This window comes from Urocitellus parryii, chromosome 4 (assembly GCF_045843805.1).
Source record: "Urocitellus parryii isolate mUroPar1 chromosome 4, mUroPar1.hap1, whole genome shotgun sequence".
NCBI lineage: Eukaryota > Metazoa > Chordata > Mammalia > Rodentia > Sciuridae > Urocitellus > Urocitellus parryii.
The window spans coordinates 13,313,845-13,331,182 of record NC_135534.1 but is presented as its reverse complement, the minus strand read 5'-3'; the positions used below and the strand labels follow the sequence as shown (position 1 = coordinate 13,331,182).

General features: G+C 38.5%; 1 protein-coding gene across 1 annotated transcript; it reads right to left on the bottom strand.

The window, feature by feature from the left end:
* Nucleotides 1-3,141: 3,141 nt before the first annotated feature.
* On the bottom strand, nucleotides 3,142-15,688 carry Cblif (cobalamin binding intrinsic factor). Its single transcript, XM_026411653.1, has 9 exons — nucleotides 15,610-15,688; nucleotides 14,762-14,938; nucleotides 13,720-13,833; nucleotides 13,170-13,310; nucleotides 11,472-11,653; nucleotides 8,006-8,183; nucleotides 6,705-6,906; nucleotides 4,774-4,892; nucleotides 3,142-3,203 (listed from the first exon to the last, which is right to left on the bottom strand). Exons 1-9 carry the CDS (start codon nucleotides 15,686-15,688, stop codon nucleotides 3,142-3,144), a joined length of 1,254 nt encoding a protein of 417 aa, XP_026267438.1.
* Nucleotides 15,689-17,338: the final 1,650 nt, after the last annotated feature.

The window sequence follows — 17,338 nt, the reverse complement described above, 5'->3', positions numbered from 1 at the left end:
TGTGTTTGGGTAGGGAGCTTTTTATAAACAATATACATATCTTCAGGAATACAATTCTTGTACCTTTTCTGAACTGAGAAAATTTTTGAGGTGCTTCTAGGCCAGACTCCTCAATTGTTAGATGAAGAAATTGAGTTTTTAGTTAATGAGAATCTGTCTTGTCCAGGTCACTCAGCTTACTTGCTAGCATGTACAGAATGATTGCTAAAAATATTTTGATTCCATGTCCAGATTTCTTCTCACACTATATCTTCAGCCTATTTTTTTTTTCCATCTGGAAGTTATCTTTTCTGATCTGAAATAATCAATATATATTTTTATGCCAGGAACTGTGCTAGTTGGTGAAGAGATATATTGTGGTTCTTTCTTGTGGCACTGTGAGAATGTGTGAGTAGGAATAGTAAAATAGTGAGAAGAACTTTGGAGGAAATGTCAGGTTTTCCCCCTTTAGATACTTTCTGTATATGTGCATCTAGTCTTGATTTTTTTTTTGTTTAGGTTTTTCAGTAATTTTGTGCTACTTTCTTCTTCTTCTTTTTTTTAAAAATCAGGGATACTAGTCAATCCCTTGATTAACTGTTTCTTCTTAGGTAATTTACTAGTGCTAAATGACCAAAAGGTAGGAATCAGCGACAGAAGACAAGAGCGTCATTGCTTGGAAAAATTCTTAAGCTGAATAATTATCTCCAAAGGAATAAGAGTAGAACTCTTTCATCTGTGAGATAATGACAAATGGAAACCAACTAGAAAATGCATTGGCAACCTAGAAAAGACCCCTGAAATGTCTTGAAAAATAGATGTATTTTATTTTATTTTATTTTTTTGAGAGAGAGAGAATTTTAATATTTATTTTTTAGTTTTCGGCGGACACAACATCTTTGTATGTGGTGCTGAGGATCGAACCCGGGCCACAGGCATGCAAGGCGAGCACGCTACTGCTTGTGCCACATCCCCAGCCCTAGATGTATTTTATAAACTAAATTTATGTGAATTCCTGTCTCAAGGTACTCACAGGTGAATATATTTCACAGTATTTTCACACTTTTCATTACTTATAGCAGTCACCTTATTTTTATAGTGCATATACACATGGGTAAATTTTAAGCACTTTGTCAAAGCAGAGCTGCAACTTGTGGTAGATTCAATTCATTCCTCTGCTCCCAGTCTTGCCAATACACACACACACAGATACACATACAAACACACAGGGTTTTTTGGTTGCCCAATTTATTGTTAAGCAAAAAGATGCTTTTGCTTAAAATATTTTTCCCAGGTTCCAGTTGCTCAATTATGTGTTAAATAGCTAAAACTTAGAAAACAGTAAAAAGAAAAAAAACCCCAAATAACTGGTAATTGTCTCAAACAGAGCCATCAAAACACTGGCATGGATGATTCTATAATGTTGTATAGTCTGCTTCATTCACTTGACTCTGTATCATGAATGTCTTTTCAAGTCAGCAAGTATTGAAGGTGAATTATAGTAACCTTTAGTATCCTATTATGTGTCCTATTAAAGTTTGTCTGTCCACAGCCCTATTGTTGGATGTATAGATAGCTTCTACTTTTTTCATTTATGTACATTACATGATAAGAGAGACACTTTATTCATCATTCCTGAAGTTTTCTTCTATTAAAATGACTGTCCTGGTATTTTTCTGGGACAGAGTGATTTACTTAACAGGTGCGTTGGGGATAAGGATCTGGGTCTGTGTGGTTGGTTCATCTCTTTCTTCTGGGAGCCACACTGTTACCAGTGAGCAGTTACTTGTTTTTAAGATGCCAAGACAGGAGGACTGTGGCTGGGAAATTCAGTCTGTCTCATGCTGGGGTTCAGTGTCAGGCAGTGCATTGTGACTGCACCTAAGTGTTGTTCTCCAACAGTCACAGTTGATATTTTGATTCTTGTGTATCTTTGTGTCCTCTTATGATTCTTTTCTTTGCATAAATTTCACAATTGGGATTTTGTGTCAAGTTTGAGTACAGTTGTTGGCCCTCAATATCCTCAGGGGATTGGTTCCAGGACCCCAGGGATTCCAAAATCTGTGGATGCTCAAATCCCTTATATACAATAGTGTGGTATTTGCATCCTCCTGTAAGCTTTAAATCCTGTACAGGTTACTTATAATACCTAAGACAACATGAATGCTATGTGAATAGTTGTTAATGCTATGTTGTTTAGGGAAGAAGAGTTGGTACATATTCCTTACAAATTCAACTGAAAGTATTTTAAATCTGCAATAGGTGGACGCTGCAAATGCAGAGCCTGTGAATATAGAGGGCCAATTATATATTTTAGGCCTTGTAATACAAATTTTTATATTCTTCTCTAGAAAGTTTGTACCAGTGTTGACTCCTATAAGCAGAGGATAGAATTATGATCATCACATAATATGTTATATATTTTTATATTATATGTTGTTATAAATATGAATTATATCTATATACGAAAATTTTTAATTTTTATATAAAATTATATAAAACATATATTTTGAACTTGATTTTACTCAGAGCAAGTAATAGAAATGGAAGGGGAGTTCTGAACCATCTGAGAGTGTTCATATGAAACAATTTTGGCCATTTCATGTATATTTGCTGTACCTACAGGTATATGTTTATATTAGGCGATTTGAAAAGGAGCATTTGGTACTAGAAACACAAATAGGACGTTTTAAAAATATATCATGAGAGGCACTGGGACTGAATTAGAACAAGATATATTCCATGATTTTATAGTTATGTCAAAATGGATTCTGCTGCCATTTATAACTAAAAAGAACCAATAAAAAATAAAGAAAAATAAAATAAAAACATATCATTTGTAGAATAGGGAGTGCATTGTTTAGTTAATGAAGAAAATCAGAATGATCTCCAAGAAAAGTCAGCTGGACCCTTCCTGTCTCTTCAGGTTTAAGTGAGGGCTGGTGGTCATTTTATTGGGAAATGGGAAATTTTGTTTTCATGAGTCAGGAATGTTCAGACTCTGGAGAACTTTGCATCATTTATTCCACAGAGTGTTCTTTAGTGTTTTCACCAGAAATAAGAATAGCATTGTAGGTATCCATTTTTTTTCTTCTGAAACAAAGTGGAAAAAATTCACCTAGCCTTTGGAGATGTTCAGTAGAAACTAAGCTTACCTCCTTCTTAATACTGAGTGAAATTGGCTGTGATGTGCTCGTTGTTGAAGGGAATATAGTCAGCAACTCCTGGAAAGAAAAGAATAAAATGGGGTCATCATGGTGCAAGTGATCACCCCTACTTCCCAAATGATCAGCCCATTAAATTTATTTGAGGAATAAAATAACCCTAGTGAGAAATGGGCACTTTGTTAGTCTGGAAGAAACATGGAATTGGAATTTGGGGAGTTCTTGTTTCTAGTTTCCAGGTTGGTATTTTGTAGAGCATGTTTTAAGATGTGCCAGCCTCTTTTCCCCCCAACAAAGAAAATTTTGTTAATAATATTTTCTTTGAAGAGTTATCTTCAGGATTAGAAATAGTGACTGCTGGGTGCCTCATACAGGACCCAACACATAATAATTATACAACAAATGGTAGTTATTATTAAAATGGCTTATTTCAGCCAAAATTAGGGCATTCAAGAAGTATTTCACTTTTTTGGGGGGAAGGTTTTGTAAGAAATAGGGATGGGCAGTGGGTTGAGAATTTTGTCTTTTAGGACAGGGAAGATAAAAAATGACAGCATCCATTATCTTCCAGGTGCATCATTATCTTCCAGGTAGTTCAAGAAACAGAAACAGTGACAAGTTCAGGCCCATTTTTTTTGAATCTCAGAGACCTTTCCCTTTGCCATCCTTCTCTCAGAAAAAGAAAGTAATTGGTAGACACAAAAATTAGTCTAATATTAGTTCTCAGGGCAATTTTCTGAGATAAAAGAGGTAGGAGAATTGATAATAATAATTACCACTTTTGAATACATGCCATGCAAAAGGCCCAGTACTTAAATACATTATCCGTAATCTGCACAGTAACTTAAGAAATTGTTATAGCCATTTCCATTTTATAACTGTGGAGACTGGTCCAGAGAAGATTCATCACTTGCCTAATGCATGTCTTAAATAAAAGAAGGGGATTCTTGCCAAGGCCTGTGCAGCTCCAGGATCTTTGTTATGTGCTATGCTACAGTTCTACAAATTCTGACTGGCCAGATTTTGTTAATTATATGACAGATGCTAAGAACAACAGCTTTCCCATTGTGATATTGGATAACAAAGCCTTCTTATCAAGCCACAGCCTTAGCACTGCTGTGACTTTGGCTTTCCATCGCTCTGCATGTTGACAGCGAACATTAGCTTAACCAGGTAACATCATCTTTAGACAAAACCATACACCAGTGCTCTTTAAGTTGGAGGGTATATTAGTATTTGGGCAAAGACTAACTAATGTTAAGGTTTTGCTGGAGTGTGAGTTTGGAAACCTGGGTTTGATTGTCTTCTTTCTCACATGCTAGATGCCTGCCTTGCACAAGTCCTTTTAATGTCACTAAGATTGTTGCTCCCACTGTAAAAAGAGGGCCACTAATACTTAAAGAGTTGATGTATCTATCGAAGGGCTATATATGTATGTATGTGTGTGTGTATGTATATATACTTTTATGGATCTACATATCACATCTATATTTATGTAATTACTGTATAAATTATTATAAATACATATATAGTCTCACATTTATTGATTAAATGAATGAACGAATGAAATAAAATAATGGCCGTAGCCTCCCAACTACAGAAGATATGCTCATCCCTTTTCTTCTCTCACCTTCATTCAAAGGTGTTTTGTCGCTGAGGAATTGCCAGTATGTTTTGTGATTAACATTTTCAGCAATATTGTTGATGGAAGAGACAACAAGGCCCCAAGATGTCATTGTGGTTTCAAATCTAAGAATAAAATAATACATAATTAATACCTCACTTTAGGTCAGGCAATAAGTGGAGGTAAGATGAGGGGACAGAGAAATTCTAAGTTCTTTTAAAGATCAGATAAAATCCTGCTTAAAAGAAAAAGATTCAAATGACTAATGAATATGAAAGTACTTTGCCTGAAATCAAATGAAATTAAAATGAATGGATTTTTAAAATCAAATTTAAAAAGTGTAAATGCCCGAAATGGGTAAAAAATTACATAAATAATGGAATGAATATCTGAGATTGGATATTTGAAAGTTATGAAAATAATATTTTTCAATAATTTTCAGCAAAATGGGAAAATAAGCAATAATGCTAAATGAAAATATGGGATTCATATTTTATAGAAATATCTGTTCCACTTATAGGATGATTACAACTGTTTATAATATGCATAGAAAAAACAAAATTATAAAAAGTATTAACAGTGGTTATATTGTGAAGGGACTGTAGATTTGTTTTCTTTATGCTTTTTCCCTCCTAAAATTTATTATGTGTATTTATTATATTTACAATCAGAAAAAGAAAAGTCAGGCAACATTAAAGCTAAGCTTAGAGAAGAACAGTATATTCAGAAGGTTTGAAAATTAATCTCCTTTTTTCTTTCCATGAGTGGGCACTTTCCCTTGGCTCATTCTAAACAGACTTACCTATTTTTCTTTATTGTTTTCTCTTTGCAAACTATAAGCATTCCCCAAAGTTTAGCTTTTTCATCCATGATTTATTCCTGTATTCTGCTCTTCCCTGACAGGAGAGTGGAAAGAACATGAGCTTCAGAGTCAGTCACATCTGAGCTTAGCTCTCCACGCTGCCAGTTACGCATTATGTGATCTTAGGAATGTTCCTTAGTTTCCTTGGGTCTAGGGTGTCATCTGTAAAATGGGAAATATTAGAGCTGCCTCATGTTTTTTGGGGGGCACGCGTCTGCCACCCACTGCATAGTTCCTTAACTTTGTCATCTCTATAAGATTATTTTCCCATCTCTTTTGCCTATCTTGGTGTCTTTTCCAAGGACTTCCTCTAAATGTCTCCAGTGTTTCAAGTTGGAACACATATTTTTTAAACCAGTCTGATTTTTTCTGAAAGATATTATTTTTGACACTCCCATCAATAGTTTTGGGGCATTCTCTTGCCTTCCACTCCCTGTCACTGCACAGTCTTCCTTGGTGTGGTTCATTTACCCTAGGTGAGGTAAATGTCACTTCACACTTCATTACTGTAGCTATCATAGGTTTTGTGCTTGCCTCCTCTTCTCACAGTCCAAGGACCATTTTACAACATGGGTCTCCTTACACAAAAACTTGTAATGCTTATCTACAATATCTACAATATGAAAGTTGATCTCCTTAGCCTGGGACTTCAGACTTTTTACATTGTCATCCAACCTACCCTTTCAGATGTCACTTAATTTAGCCCTCTATTTTCTCCTGTATGAACACCAGTCTACTCACTAACCCCAGATTGTGCACTCCTATCTCAAATGCTTTGTTATAGCACAGATTCCACATCTTCCTAAATAGTACCTAGTTGTTGGGGCCCAACAAAGCCATGGAGTCTGAGTCTTCTAATCCACAGTGGACTCTCCTTGACTTGTATGACTTAACATTGACTCATTTGACTTATATTGACATGTATGATTTAAATTTTCATGAGCTCCTCAAGGGGCTATTATAAAAGCATGTTAAATTAGCAGAAGGAATACAAGTAAGGATACGGAAGGGAGAGAAAGAGAAAATATTTGAAGGCAGGACTAGGAGAATGGCAAGCAACACTCGCAGCACTCACTTGAACATGGAATTTTTGCGCTGTGCTTCTTCTAGGACAACCAGTAACACTGATCCACTTCTCACACTAACTGGGATGGTCACATTGAAGAGCAGCTCTACCCCTCTCAGCTGGTTGTTTATGGTATATATGACAGTGATATTAGATGCTGAGGTTGGGACAGGGAAAGGGTAATTGGGTAGAGTTGGTTGCGCCTCATGATCTGTGAAGAGTGAATATATAAAATACGTCAAAGTTTATGGGGTTTCTGTGGTTGGTGTGAAGTCTGTTACTGACAACTTATCCCAGAAACATTTCAAGCAAGTAATAAGTTTCAGACCATTTAACAAGGTACTTGGACAACTAATGTAGAATCCTGGCAAAGACTCTATGGCCAACTTGTTAAAGTTGGGAAATCATTGGGAAACAGCCCAAGGACTTAGGTGAGTATAAATATTCAGTATGGTTGGGAACAGTTTGCTTAACTTTGGTCTCTGTAGATTCTTTGTTGAAATGGATAAGAAGTTTATAATCTCTTCTTGTCTTAGGAAGTTAATTTAAGAGAATAATACTTTATGTTGGTATTTGATTAGAAAGAAGAGCTAGAAATCCATACCAATACTATCTCTGGAGTACACAATTTTAATGAAAGATCCCTACTTTCTAAACACACATTTCTGCAATATTTGAATTTTACCTATTTCTGTGTTGTATTTATGATTGGATAAAATAAAGATATTTCAAATTAAAAAGTAGCATGCTATTTTTCCACACCATCCCTTTGGTGTTCTGTGAGATCAAGCTTTCATAATTAGATGACTAAAATGTCACCTCTTTTATCTTAGGCCTCCCAAATAAAATCAATAATTGGTCATCTTTTTTTGCTTTTGCATTGTGAATGGATTTAATTTCTATTTAATACTTGTTTCATTATTCCAAATATTATAGTTTTTGTGTATTTGTCTCATACTTTGTAAAAAGCAGATATGATAAGATATGCATAATGTTTGGCGGTACATTTGTCAAATGAATGTGAAGCTATTTGGTTGTTCAGACTATAGGCCTCCCTTCTCTAGTATCCCACAAAATGCTTTGTCCATAGTTGTTTTCAATAAATGTATGCTGAATGAAGTAGACATGGGGCTGAATTCTGAGGGTTGAATGGTATGGCTGTATGCTAACATATGCTCTTGGGGATTTTAAGACAGATGTGGGAGGAAGACATACAAAGCCTACATGCCACTTAACTTTGACCTACATTTCATCTTGGCATAAGGTGCTGACTTATGACATAAGTAGAGGTAGATATTAAGAGTTCTTACCAGGACCACAGGTCACTTGGGGTACATCTAGGTATGTCTTGCCTTTCAGAGAAGGAAGGATTTGGGCAATGGACATGGGGTTTTGGAATTTCCCCTGCTTAATCTCATCCAGTATTATATTCATAGTCTTCTCACAGTCCCACTTCTTGTTAGGTTGCTCAGGTGTCACTGAGAGGGCCTGGGACAAGAGGGAGAGAGGGGAGGAAGAGAGGAACATGGGGAGAGAGGGAGAACGAAAGAGAGAGAGAGAGAGAGAGAAAGATTAGGTATAGGTTTACTTACATGACTTGTAAGGAATACACAGCTCTGGGAACTATATTTTTCTTCCTCAATGCTGCACTTCTACCACTTAGCGCAGTATCTGTCACATATTAGTCACAAAATAAAGACTGGTGAGATGGTCAGATTCAAGGAACACCAGTAGGGCTGCCATATTTATGAGCAGACTTTGGGTGTAGAGTGAGGGTGAGAGTGGGCAAAGCCAACTCCATTGGGAGCTGTGATTTAGAAAAACCTGGCCGTACACATGTAGCCGACTTCCCTTGTTTTGTGTTGTCATGTGCACCCTCAGGTGGACTTTCCCTATAGCTCATAACTGTCAGCACTGCCAATAAGAGGCTCCACCATGAAGGCTGTGGGTGGGTTCGTGGCCTGGGTTGGGCTGATCTCAATGCACCAATGCCTTGGGGACAGTGACTGTGGATACATGAACTATTTAATCTTTCTCTGACATATAGGTAGTTGGGGAGAGAAACACTTCTTTTTCCTGTTGGGGTTTTTCAGCTGGGACTGTGCGAGTGCACATTGAGTCATCATCTTCCTGAAATACTTTGAAGAAGCCACGTAGCAGGAGAGAATGAGGGAAACCAGGCTGAGATGAGAAAAGAAAGGTGGCCCATGATATCATAGTTTGAACCCTTTATTCAGATTATTCCTGAGACCACCTAATGTAGCCTTGGAATTCCAAGTGTATATGATATTCCCATTTTTTTTTAGCAAAATGATTTGTAGTTCAGTTTACTGAAAAATGAGTCTTGACTAATATACCAACCAATTCACTTAACATTGTTGAGTTTTTTATCTAATGGGTTAAATAAAAGCACAATTCCTGCTTGACAATTTCAAATTGACATTTGAAATTCTATGGGCTAATATTTAAAAGGATTTTGTAATGTGATGTACAAACTATCATTACCACATTCCTTCCTTTACAGTTGTGCTGGCTAGGGCCACCAGAGCATGTTAAAGGGCTAGGATTGCTGATGACTGGTTTGCCTGGAGCTGGTTATGGAGAATGGAAGAAGGTAGAGATGAGTCAGAAATGGTTCTCTCAGCTAGAGAGAGAGGTATGGACACTTTGACAGTTGTGACATGTATGACCATACTGTTATCTTTGGCAAGCATGAACCATAGATCTTGCTGCAGGTGACTTTACAAAACAGTTTGGTTTAAGAAGTATCAGATAGTATCAGTAACAATATCCCCCCCAAATTCTGCTAAGAGTTACCAATGCCAAAACTCTATATTGTTAAGCTATTAGATGTCATTAATAACTATCATGAAGAGGTTTATGAGATCCCTTGTCAGTGTAAGTTCCTATCTGAGGAAGCTTAAAGTGATAGCATTTAGAGAGAAATGTTAGAACAGAGGAAATGCCTTGAGAGTGCCATTGGGAAGGGAGAGGGTAGCTTGAGCCATGTGAGGGGAACCATCATCTTGGAAGAGGGAGAACAAAGGCTAAAAAGATTTAATATTAATAGCACTGCTGTTCTTCTGGGAGAGACCATGAACAGTGAGCAAGCGTGAAATTGCATCTGTGATTTTTTTTTTTTGTACATCACATTTCTTTTAACTTAGTTGCAATTTCGCTATTGTAGAGAAAATGAAATTCCAAGAAATTCAGTATTTGTTCAAGATAGTGGGCAGATCTGGGATTCAAACCCAAGTTGTTATACCTGCAGAACCCTTTGATCTCAATACCAGAACATTTTAGATTAGATGGAGGTTATATATTAGATACCTGCTGACTTCAGATAGGGTCACTGCCTGAGTAAACTCCAGGTGGGCAGTGTCTTAACTGAGAAACCCACATGGTCTGTGGTGTTTGGGTTTGGAGGAGGTCCCGCCTTTCCACAGGAAAAGCTTTAGTTCCCAGGTACAGCTTATCAGAGTATAACTAACAGATGATAAGATCCGAAACAGAATTCATAAGGCAAATTTACAAAATAAACACTTCTCTATCAGGCATTAGGTTGAAGCAAGATTATTTTAGCTGAGTCATGACTTTCTTCCCTCTACCCCCACCAATTCGTATGCTCATTTCTTCCAGACTACCTGTTTTCTTTCATGGAGTTTTCTAGACCTGAGTACTGGGGATTCTCTTGTATGATTGACTCAACCATGGAAAATATCCAGTGCTTTGTACTGTGACAGACTCTTATTAACCATGACATGAAAACTGACTTGATTCTTATTTGTCAATACTAAACATGGTACATTGGAATGGGAATTTTTTTATTCTTATGTTTAGCATTAACTGATACTTAGGTTGTTTATGCCCTTTACTAATTTTTAATGTCTGGAGAATACCAATATCAGCATTTATTTTCTCAGGAGACTGTTTCCTTTTAGTAGCAGTCCAGAGTTAGATTAGGTTTAGTGCTGGCATCCTAACTCCAGCATTCTCCCTTTCCTGATGTGGAGAGTTCATGTGCAGCTTTTCTCTTAATCCCATAAGATATTTTGAGACTTCAGAGCATAAATTTCTCAGTATAGATCAGAGGATTTGACCCAGGTGGCTTTTTAATATCCTGGGTGCATCAGCATTCCACAGAGGATGCTGCCTTAATCAACTAGGGTAGGGAGAAGTGTTGTCGGAGCTATCAAGCAACATCTTACCAAACCTAAGTTTGGAAATATATACTAGGGAGTGTAGGACTGAGTGTGGGCTTGGTAACAGACTGGTCCTACCATTTATGAGGGAATTTTTTGAGTCAATTTTAGATTATTTTCATTAACCATTTAAAATGAAAATTGACCTTTTTTGGATCAAGACAAAGGGCTAAAAAGAGCATTTGGCTGGCAAGATTGAATCAGAAAATTCAATTTTTTTTGAGGATCTGCTTTAATATTATTATGTACACATCAAACTTTCAATCATTATTACTATGACTGGTAAACTTGTCATTATTAATAATAAACCAATTCATTTCTTGAATTTATTTATTTCATTTTTTCCCAAGGAAGGAAAATAAATTCATATAGATTTGTTTTCATACTTTATGAGATAAGAGAGAATTAACACTTACCTGCATTTAACCAGTGGAGAAACTGAGGCACAGGTGCCATTAGAAATCTACTTCAAAGTTGGGCTTTTCCAGAGATGTCAGCAGACATCTGATCTCTTGATCCTACAATCTGGGCTTATTGACTTGGACTCAATCAAGGGCATTCAAGACGTATTTACCTGCATGGCAAGGCCAGTACTGTAGATGTCTCCGATGATGCCATTGTCTTTGATCTGATTGCTGATGTTCTCCACAATATTCTTTAGTACCTGACCAAACAGGGCTCTATAGCTTTCATCAGAACCTACAGGGATCTTGTTGTACATGCAGGTCAGAGCCAAGGTTGCCACTGCTCCCGTGTCTGTGAATCACAGAGGGGACAGACCTACCACCATCATTGCCACCACTGCATTTTGAACAGCTAACATTTACATGTGCTCATGGAGTTCTAGTTACATGATTTAATTTAGTCCTCAGGATAATCTTTGGAATAGGAAACTGTACTTAACTTCCTTAAGAGATGAGGAAATGGGGGGTCTGATAAGTTAAATAACTGCCCAAGGCCACACAACCAGTAAGCAGCAGGGGCAGAACTTGAACCTAGATCTCTGCACCTTTACAGCCCATACTTTCCATTAATGTAGACTGGTGGTATGTTCAATCCCATGATTTTTGTCCATTTTTATCTTTCAAAAATCCACCATTTTTGAAAATCTGACCATCACCACATTTCAGTGAAGTCTTCTCTGTCAGTTGCAGCCTCTTTTCTGAACTCATTTAGCATTTGTTGTTTTGCCTGTTCTGCGATTTCAGCACCCTCTGCTGTGTTTTGTGGCTGTTACACTCTGTGAACACTTGAATGAAGGGAACTTTGCATCCCCCAGAGCACTCGGCACAGGGATTTGCCATTATTAGTGTGTGATAAACCTGTGTGGACTGAATGAGGAAGCTGTGATGTGACAAGACCAGAACAAATGGAAAACTTGCCAGATAACATTTTTTTATTTTACTGATCTTTTCCTCCTACCCTAATCTCCACCTGAAAGTCATGTAACTTCATTCCGGATGATAGTGTTATTAAAACCCAATGCAAAGAAGTCCAGAGTTTCTGGATTGGCTGAGATGTCCCAGAAATGTTCGAGGATGAAAAGGGAGATGCGTCTGTTCTTGATCCAGAGAAAGGCCCAGAGTACATTTACCTGCTTGTTGATAGAAATTGATATGCGACAGGTTTCTGATGAGGCATAGATAAAGGGCAAAGCCTGAGATAATGCTACTGATGAGAGAGTGGCGGAGGGCCATGATGGTGACCCCTACAGAGAAGAGATCATTACACTCTGAGGAATGGACCAAAGAAGGATGTGCAAGGAGAAAGCTTCCATGCACTAGCAGCTGAAAGCTTTCAGAATAAAGGAATAAGATGGTCCCAGTGTTTCTTGAAGCCGGGAACATTATGGGTTAGACAGTTGCTGTTTAATAGAAAGAGGATATTTGGATGTAATAAGGAGAAGCATTAGGAAAATTGAGTGTGGAAGATTAGCAGCAATTAAAGATGGTGCAGGGCAGGGCTGAAGCAATGCATCACTTTGGAAGTAACCCTTACACTTGGGTGACATGTTTATTGTTCCCAGTGGAGGTTCTGTAGCTGCTGGACATTTCAAATATTATCCTTGTTTCTACATGTTACTATCTCCCCTTCCTTCATTTATTCCCTAATTCACATATCCAACAAACTTTGCTAAATGTCTCCCATTTGCACAAGCTTGCATGGTTCTCAGGTTTTTCAAACTCCTTACTTCCTTGTCCAGCTCCACTACTAAGCACATCGTGCCTGTGATGTTCTCAGCTTAGGGCAATGTCTGATGGTGGCCACTTACCCACGTTGAAGGGAGAGGTATTGGACAGCAGGGTCTTGGCAAAGCGGACTGCTATTGGCAAGGTTGATTCTGAGTTCTTCTGGCACAGTGCCAAGATCGCCAGACTGGGCCCATAGAAAGCTGTCACTTGGTCATTAGGGCCTCAAGAGGGAATAAAGAGTCTTTGTTAGACTAACATTCCTCATGCTTGAGACATTTATGAAGAAGGAAAAACTAATTTTTTAAAATAGAAATTGCTAGAACACTTCTCCCTAAAGAAAGAGTATTGGCAAAGGGTAACTTCAGTGTTTTTCAGAATATCATCTGGCAATTGAACAGAATAAAAGGGATGATGGGATGATGCTGTTTCCAATGAGTGTGAACAGTCTGTTGACTTTCTAGTTTTTTTTTTTTTTTTTTTTTTTTGACTGAGGAGTGAATCTGTCACTGGTGGAATTATCAGAGAAGGTGACAGTGTAACTCTCCCACCTCTACTCTTCCTTTCTGGGTTTAAAATTTTCAGGAAAGAGACTCTGTGCTCTTTATCCCCTCCCTTCCCATGAGGTCTTACTTGAAGGTGCCCACTTCTCCATTTGCTTTTGCAGAACTGACACTTTACTCCCAGGGTCTCGGCAGGAGGAGGTGAGGGCCATAATGGTGAGGGCGAGCTGCCCAGTGGTTAGGTCTGCAGAGGAGCAAACAGAGCAGTGACATAAGGCATCCTCAGAGGAGGGATCACCAGGGTAGGGCTGAGCATATCCAGGTTATTTTGATTTTTTAAACTTATGTACTCACATAATTTTTTGATATTTCTGAAGAAATATATATGGAAAAATACTTAAGGGAGTATTGAATCTAGTATCTTTTGTGTGATCCATGACTCTGCCAATAATCCCTGGTATCTAGTTAAAAAAGCAGCAAGAACACTCACACAAGTTTCTCTATGAAAATATGCAACTGCAGAATAATTTAAAATTTGTTATTGAACTTGGGCCTTAAGGTGACTCCTGTGAGGTAGGCAGAAGAGACATTGTATTGTCATTGTCATTGCTATTAGTTGTGGCATTATTGTTATTAGAGCGTGAGGTGAGATTGAGTCACATTCAGTGATTTGTTCAAGGTCACAGAGTAGCTGGCATGTGATGGCTCATGCCTAAAGTACCAGTGACTCAGGAGGTTGAGGCAGGAGGATTGTAAGTTTGAGGTCAACCTGGGAAACTTAGACCCTGTCTTAAAAAAGGGCAGGGGATGTAGCTCAGTGGTAGAGCACTTCTGGGTTTAATCCCCAGTGCCCCCCACCCCCCAAAAAAAAAGAAAAGAAAAGAAAAGAAACTCAAACTCAAGGTCACAGTTGGTAAGTGGCATATTCAGAACTGGAAGCCTGCTCTCTGTACGTCTAGTTGGGAGCTCTTTCTGGTTCACCATCTTCCTCCATTAATGTTCTCACTTCACACACATTTCTTTCCAGGTATTTATCAGTGTGTAAGGAAAAGTGATCAAGGTACAGTCAAAGGCAGCATTCAGGTGGTGATGGGGTGACATAAAGTTGGTATCTGAGAGTGGCTAGTGGTGTGTGTGATTGTGAGGGTGGGCAAGGGGCTCAGATGTCTCACCTGCAGTGTCACTGGCCATGAGCTCATAGGTCAGGAGCTTCTGGGCCTCCAGGTTGTAGGTCCCAGCCAGATTCATGGCAATCAGGATGCTGGGGTTTGGGTAGGCTGATGAGATCACTGAGTTCTCCATGAGTGCTTGTAGGCCATCAACCCAAGGCTGTTGTTCTGAGGGGACAGCTGAGAAGAGAAAAACTACTTATCAAACCTCTTTCCCTTATTCCCTCTCCTCAGAAACATGATTCCCATTTTTTTAATAGAAGATTTGATTGGCTTTGGCAACTTAAATAATTGAAGAGAAATGCAGAAAACATTGATTTTTAAAATGTAATTTAGTCCTTACATTTTCTTAAAAATCACATCTGGGGTTGTAAAAGTTATTTTTCATTTACTATGTTTAAGTGATATGGCTCATGGACATTTCACATGACTTCTGGTAACTTCTTAAAATTACTGTTTGCCTTGCATCTATGTTCACCCCACTCTTCCATGAAGAATATTAAAGATTTGGGGCAGTATGTTCCTCAGTCATTACCAAAACCTCCCACTACCTCCCTGGTAGTGGTACCAGGTCTCAATGGCCACTAAGTGTCTGTCTTGTACCAGCAAGCATCATTCCTGCAATAGTACTTCAGCTCATCTTAATAAAAAATGCATCAACTTGGCTCACAAGTTCTTTGAGTCAGGAATGATGAACAGCACACACTTGCACCCTGACTCACCCACTTTGGAACTCTTACAGTGATTGCTATTCCAATCACTTTCTCATCAGCAGACTTTTTATCTGAGGTCTTTGCCTCTTCTCAGGGTAACTGCTTCCCTGGCTATCTCAGAATAAACAGCATACTCACAGCACAAGCTTCGGGTCTGGGTACTAGTCCCAGCCATAGCCCAGAGAAGGTTTAGGAGGTAGAGGGCAAGCCAAGCCATTTCACTCTCCTGTCCTGCCCACGTTTCCCTGTCCACAGATACCAGTGTTTGCAAGTGGAGTGTTATTCTACCTTCTTTTATATACGCTTATCTTTGTAAAATACTCTGCTCCTGACCCAGTCACTCCTAACTACTTATGCTGACTTTTCCTGATATAACCAATTTCCATTGCTTATCTATGTTTACCCACTGTATAGACCCTCCATGGTGTCTGAAGGTGACTTCTAGGCAGTACAGTGATACAGAGAATTGGGGCTAGGTGTAGCAAAGACAGTGACAAGAAAGTGGCCTTTACCAAGTTTCTAGGTCATTACATTAGAAAGTTTGGCTAATGTGTGAGTATAAAACAAGACTTCTATTCCTTACTGCATCAGTCGAATAACCTACTCAATGTTTATCTGCAGCCACTTTGTTGAGGTTTGGTTGATCTGTGGACAGGAGCTCATTTATGGTCCAAGGCCCCTTTTTTGGTTCTCAGGTGGGGATCTTCCAGGTGAAGTTTGGCTTTATGCAATTAATCAAGTTAACCTGGACCTGGTTCTGGCCCAGATTCTTTGAAGATTTTTAAACAAGACCTCTGTTTCATTAAAAAAAAAATTAAATTTATCTTTCTTTACCTGGGGATGACAACAGTCTCCAACACCCAAGCCCTTCAGACAAGTAATTAGATAATAAGGCATCAGTTAACTAGATTAAATATATATATATATATATATATAAATGTACCCATTTTATAAAGCAAAGAAAACTCCTCTATAATACAGAACTGGAACTAGTATTTCGAAATTATGAAGGAAGGGGCTGATTCTTTTCTGCATTTTAAGTAGCTGCTTTTTGGGGGGAATTGTCCAGTGGCTCTCATCTTAAAATAAAATTCAAAGTCTTTATGACTTACAAGGCTCTATAAGATGTGGCTTCTGGGTTTCCTTTAAGTCCTTACCTCCAGGATCCCACCCAGGACGCTCTTCTAGATATCCTTGTGGTGGCTTCTCACTTCCTTCATCTTTTTGTCCAAAGGGAAGCTTTTAGAGAGGCCTTCCAGACCATCCCCTATTAACCTCACCCTCACCAGCGTCACCACACCCTTCCCTGCTGTAACTTATGGCTGTCACACTGGTACAGTTGTCTACTGTCTTCCTCCCCATTAGAATAACTACTTCAAGGAGGTAGGGGTTGGTTTGTTTTTCTCACTCCTCAATCCCCAGCACTTGTGACTGTGACTGTGAGTGAATTAGTGAACTAATGTAAGACATGCGTTCTAAAGCACTACTTTCTCAGGGAATGTTGGTGGTTTTGTGAGGTGAGAACACAGGGTACATATTGGGGTGTGCTAGACAATGTCTAACGTGAGCCGGTGTCTCCACTTCCTGCTATTTCTGCCCTTGTACAATTCCCTTCTGCAGAGTATGGGATAGTGTGCCAGTTCTAACATTTTTTTTTCTGGATTTGTCTTCCCAAATTACTATCTTCAGTGTATAGTCTACACCTGACAATTGCTGTCTGTACTAGCAGCACCATGAGGGCCTGGAAGGGCTTACACCTTTCTCCTGTCTCTACTGTTACTTTCAAGGTAAGTCACAGTAGCAAGAAGATAGAATCCACTGCAGTCTAATAATGGGGACATGTGTCCCACTTGCTCCAAGGAATCTC

Coding starts and splice junctions, on each gene's coding strand:
- Cblif (XM_026411653.1), bottom strand. CDS start 15,688: ATGGCTTGGCTTGCCCTCTACCTCCTAAACCTTCTCTGGGCTATGGCT. Junction 14,939..15,609: donor CCAGACCCGAAGCTTGTGCT/GTGAGTATGCTG, acceptor TTCTCTTCTCAG/CTGTCCCCTCAGAACAACAG. Junction 13,834..14,761: donor CATGGCCAGTGACACTGCAG/GTGAGACATCTG, acceptor GCTCCTCTGCAG/ACCTAACCACTGGGCAGCTC.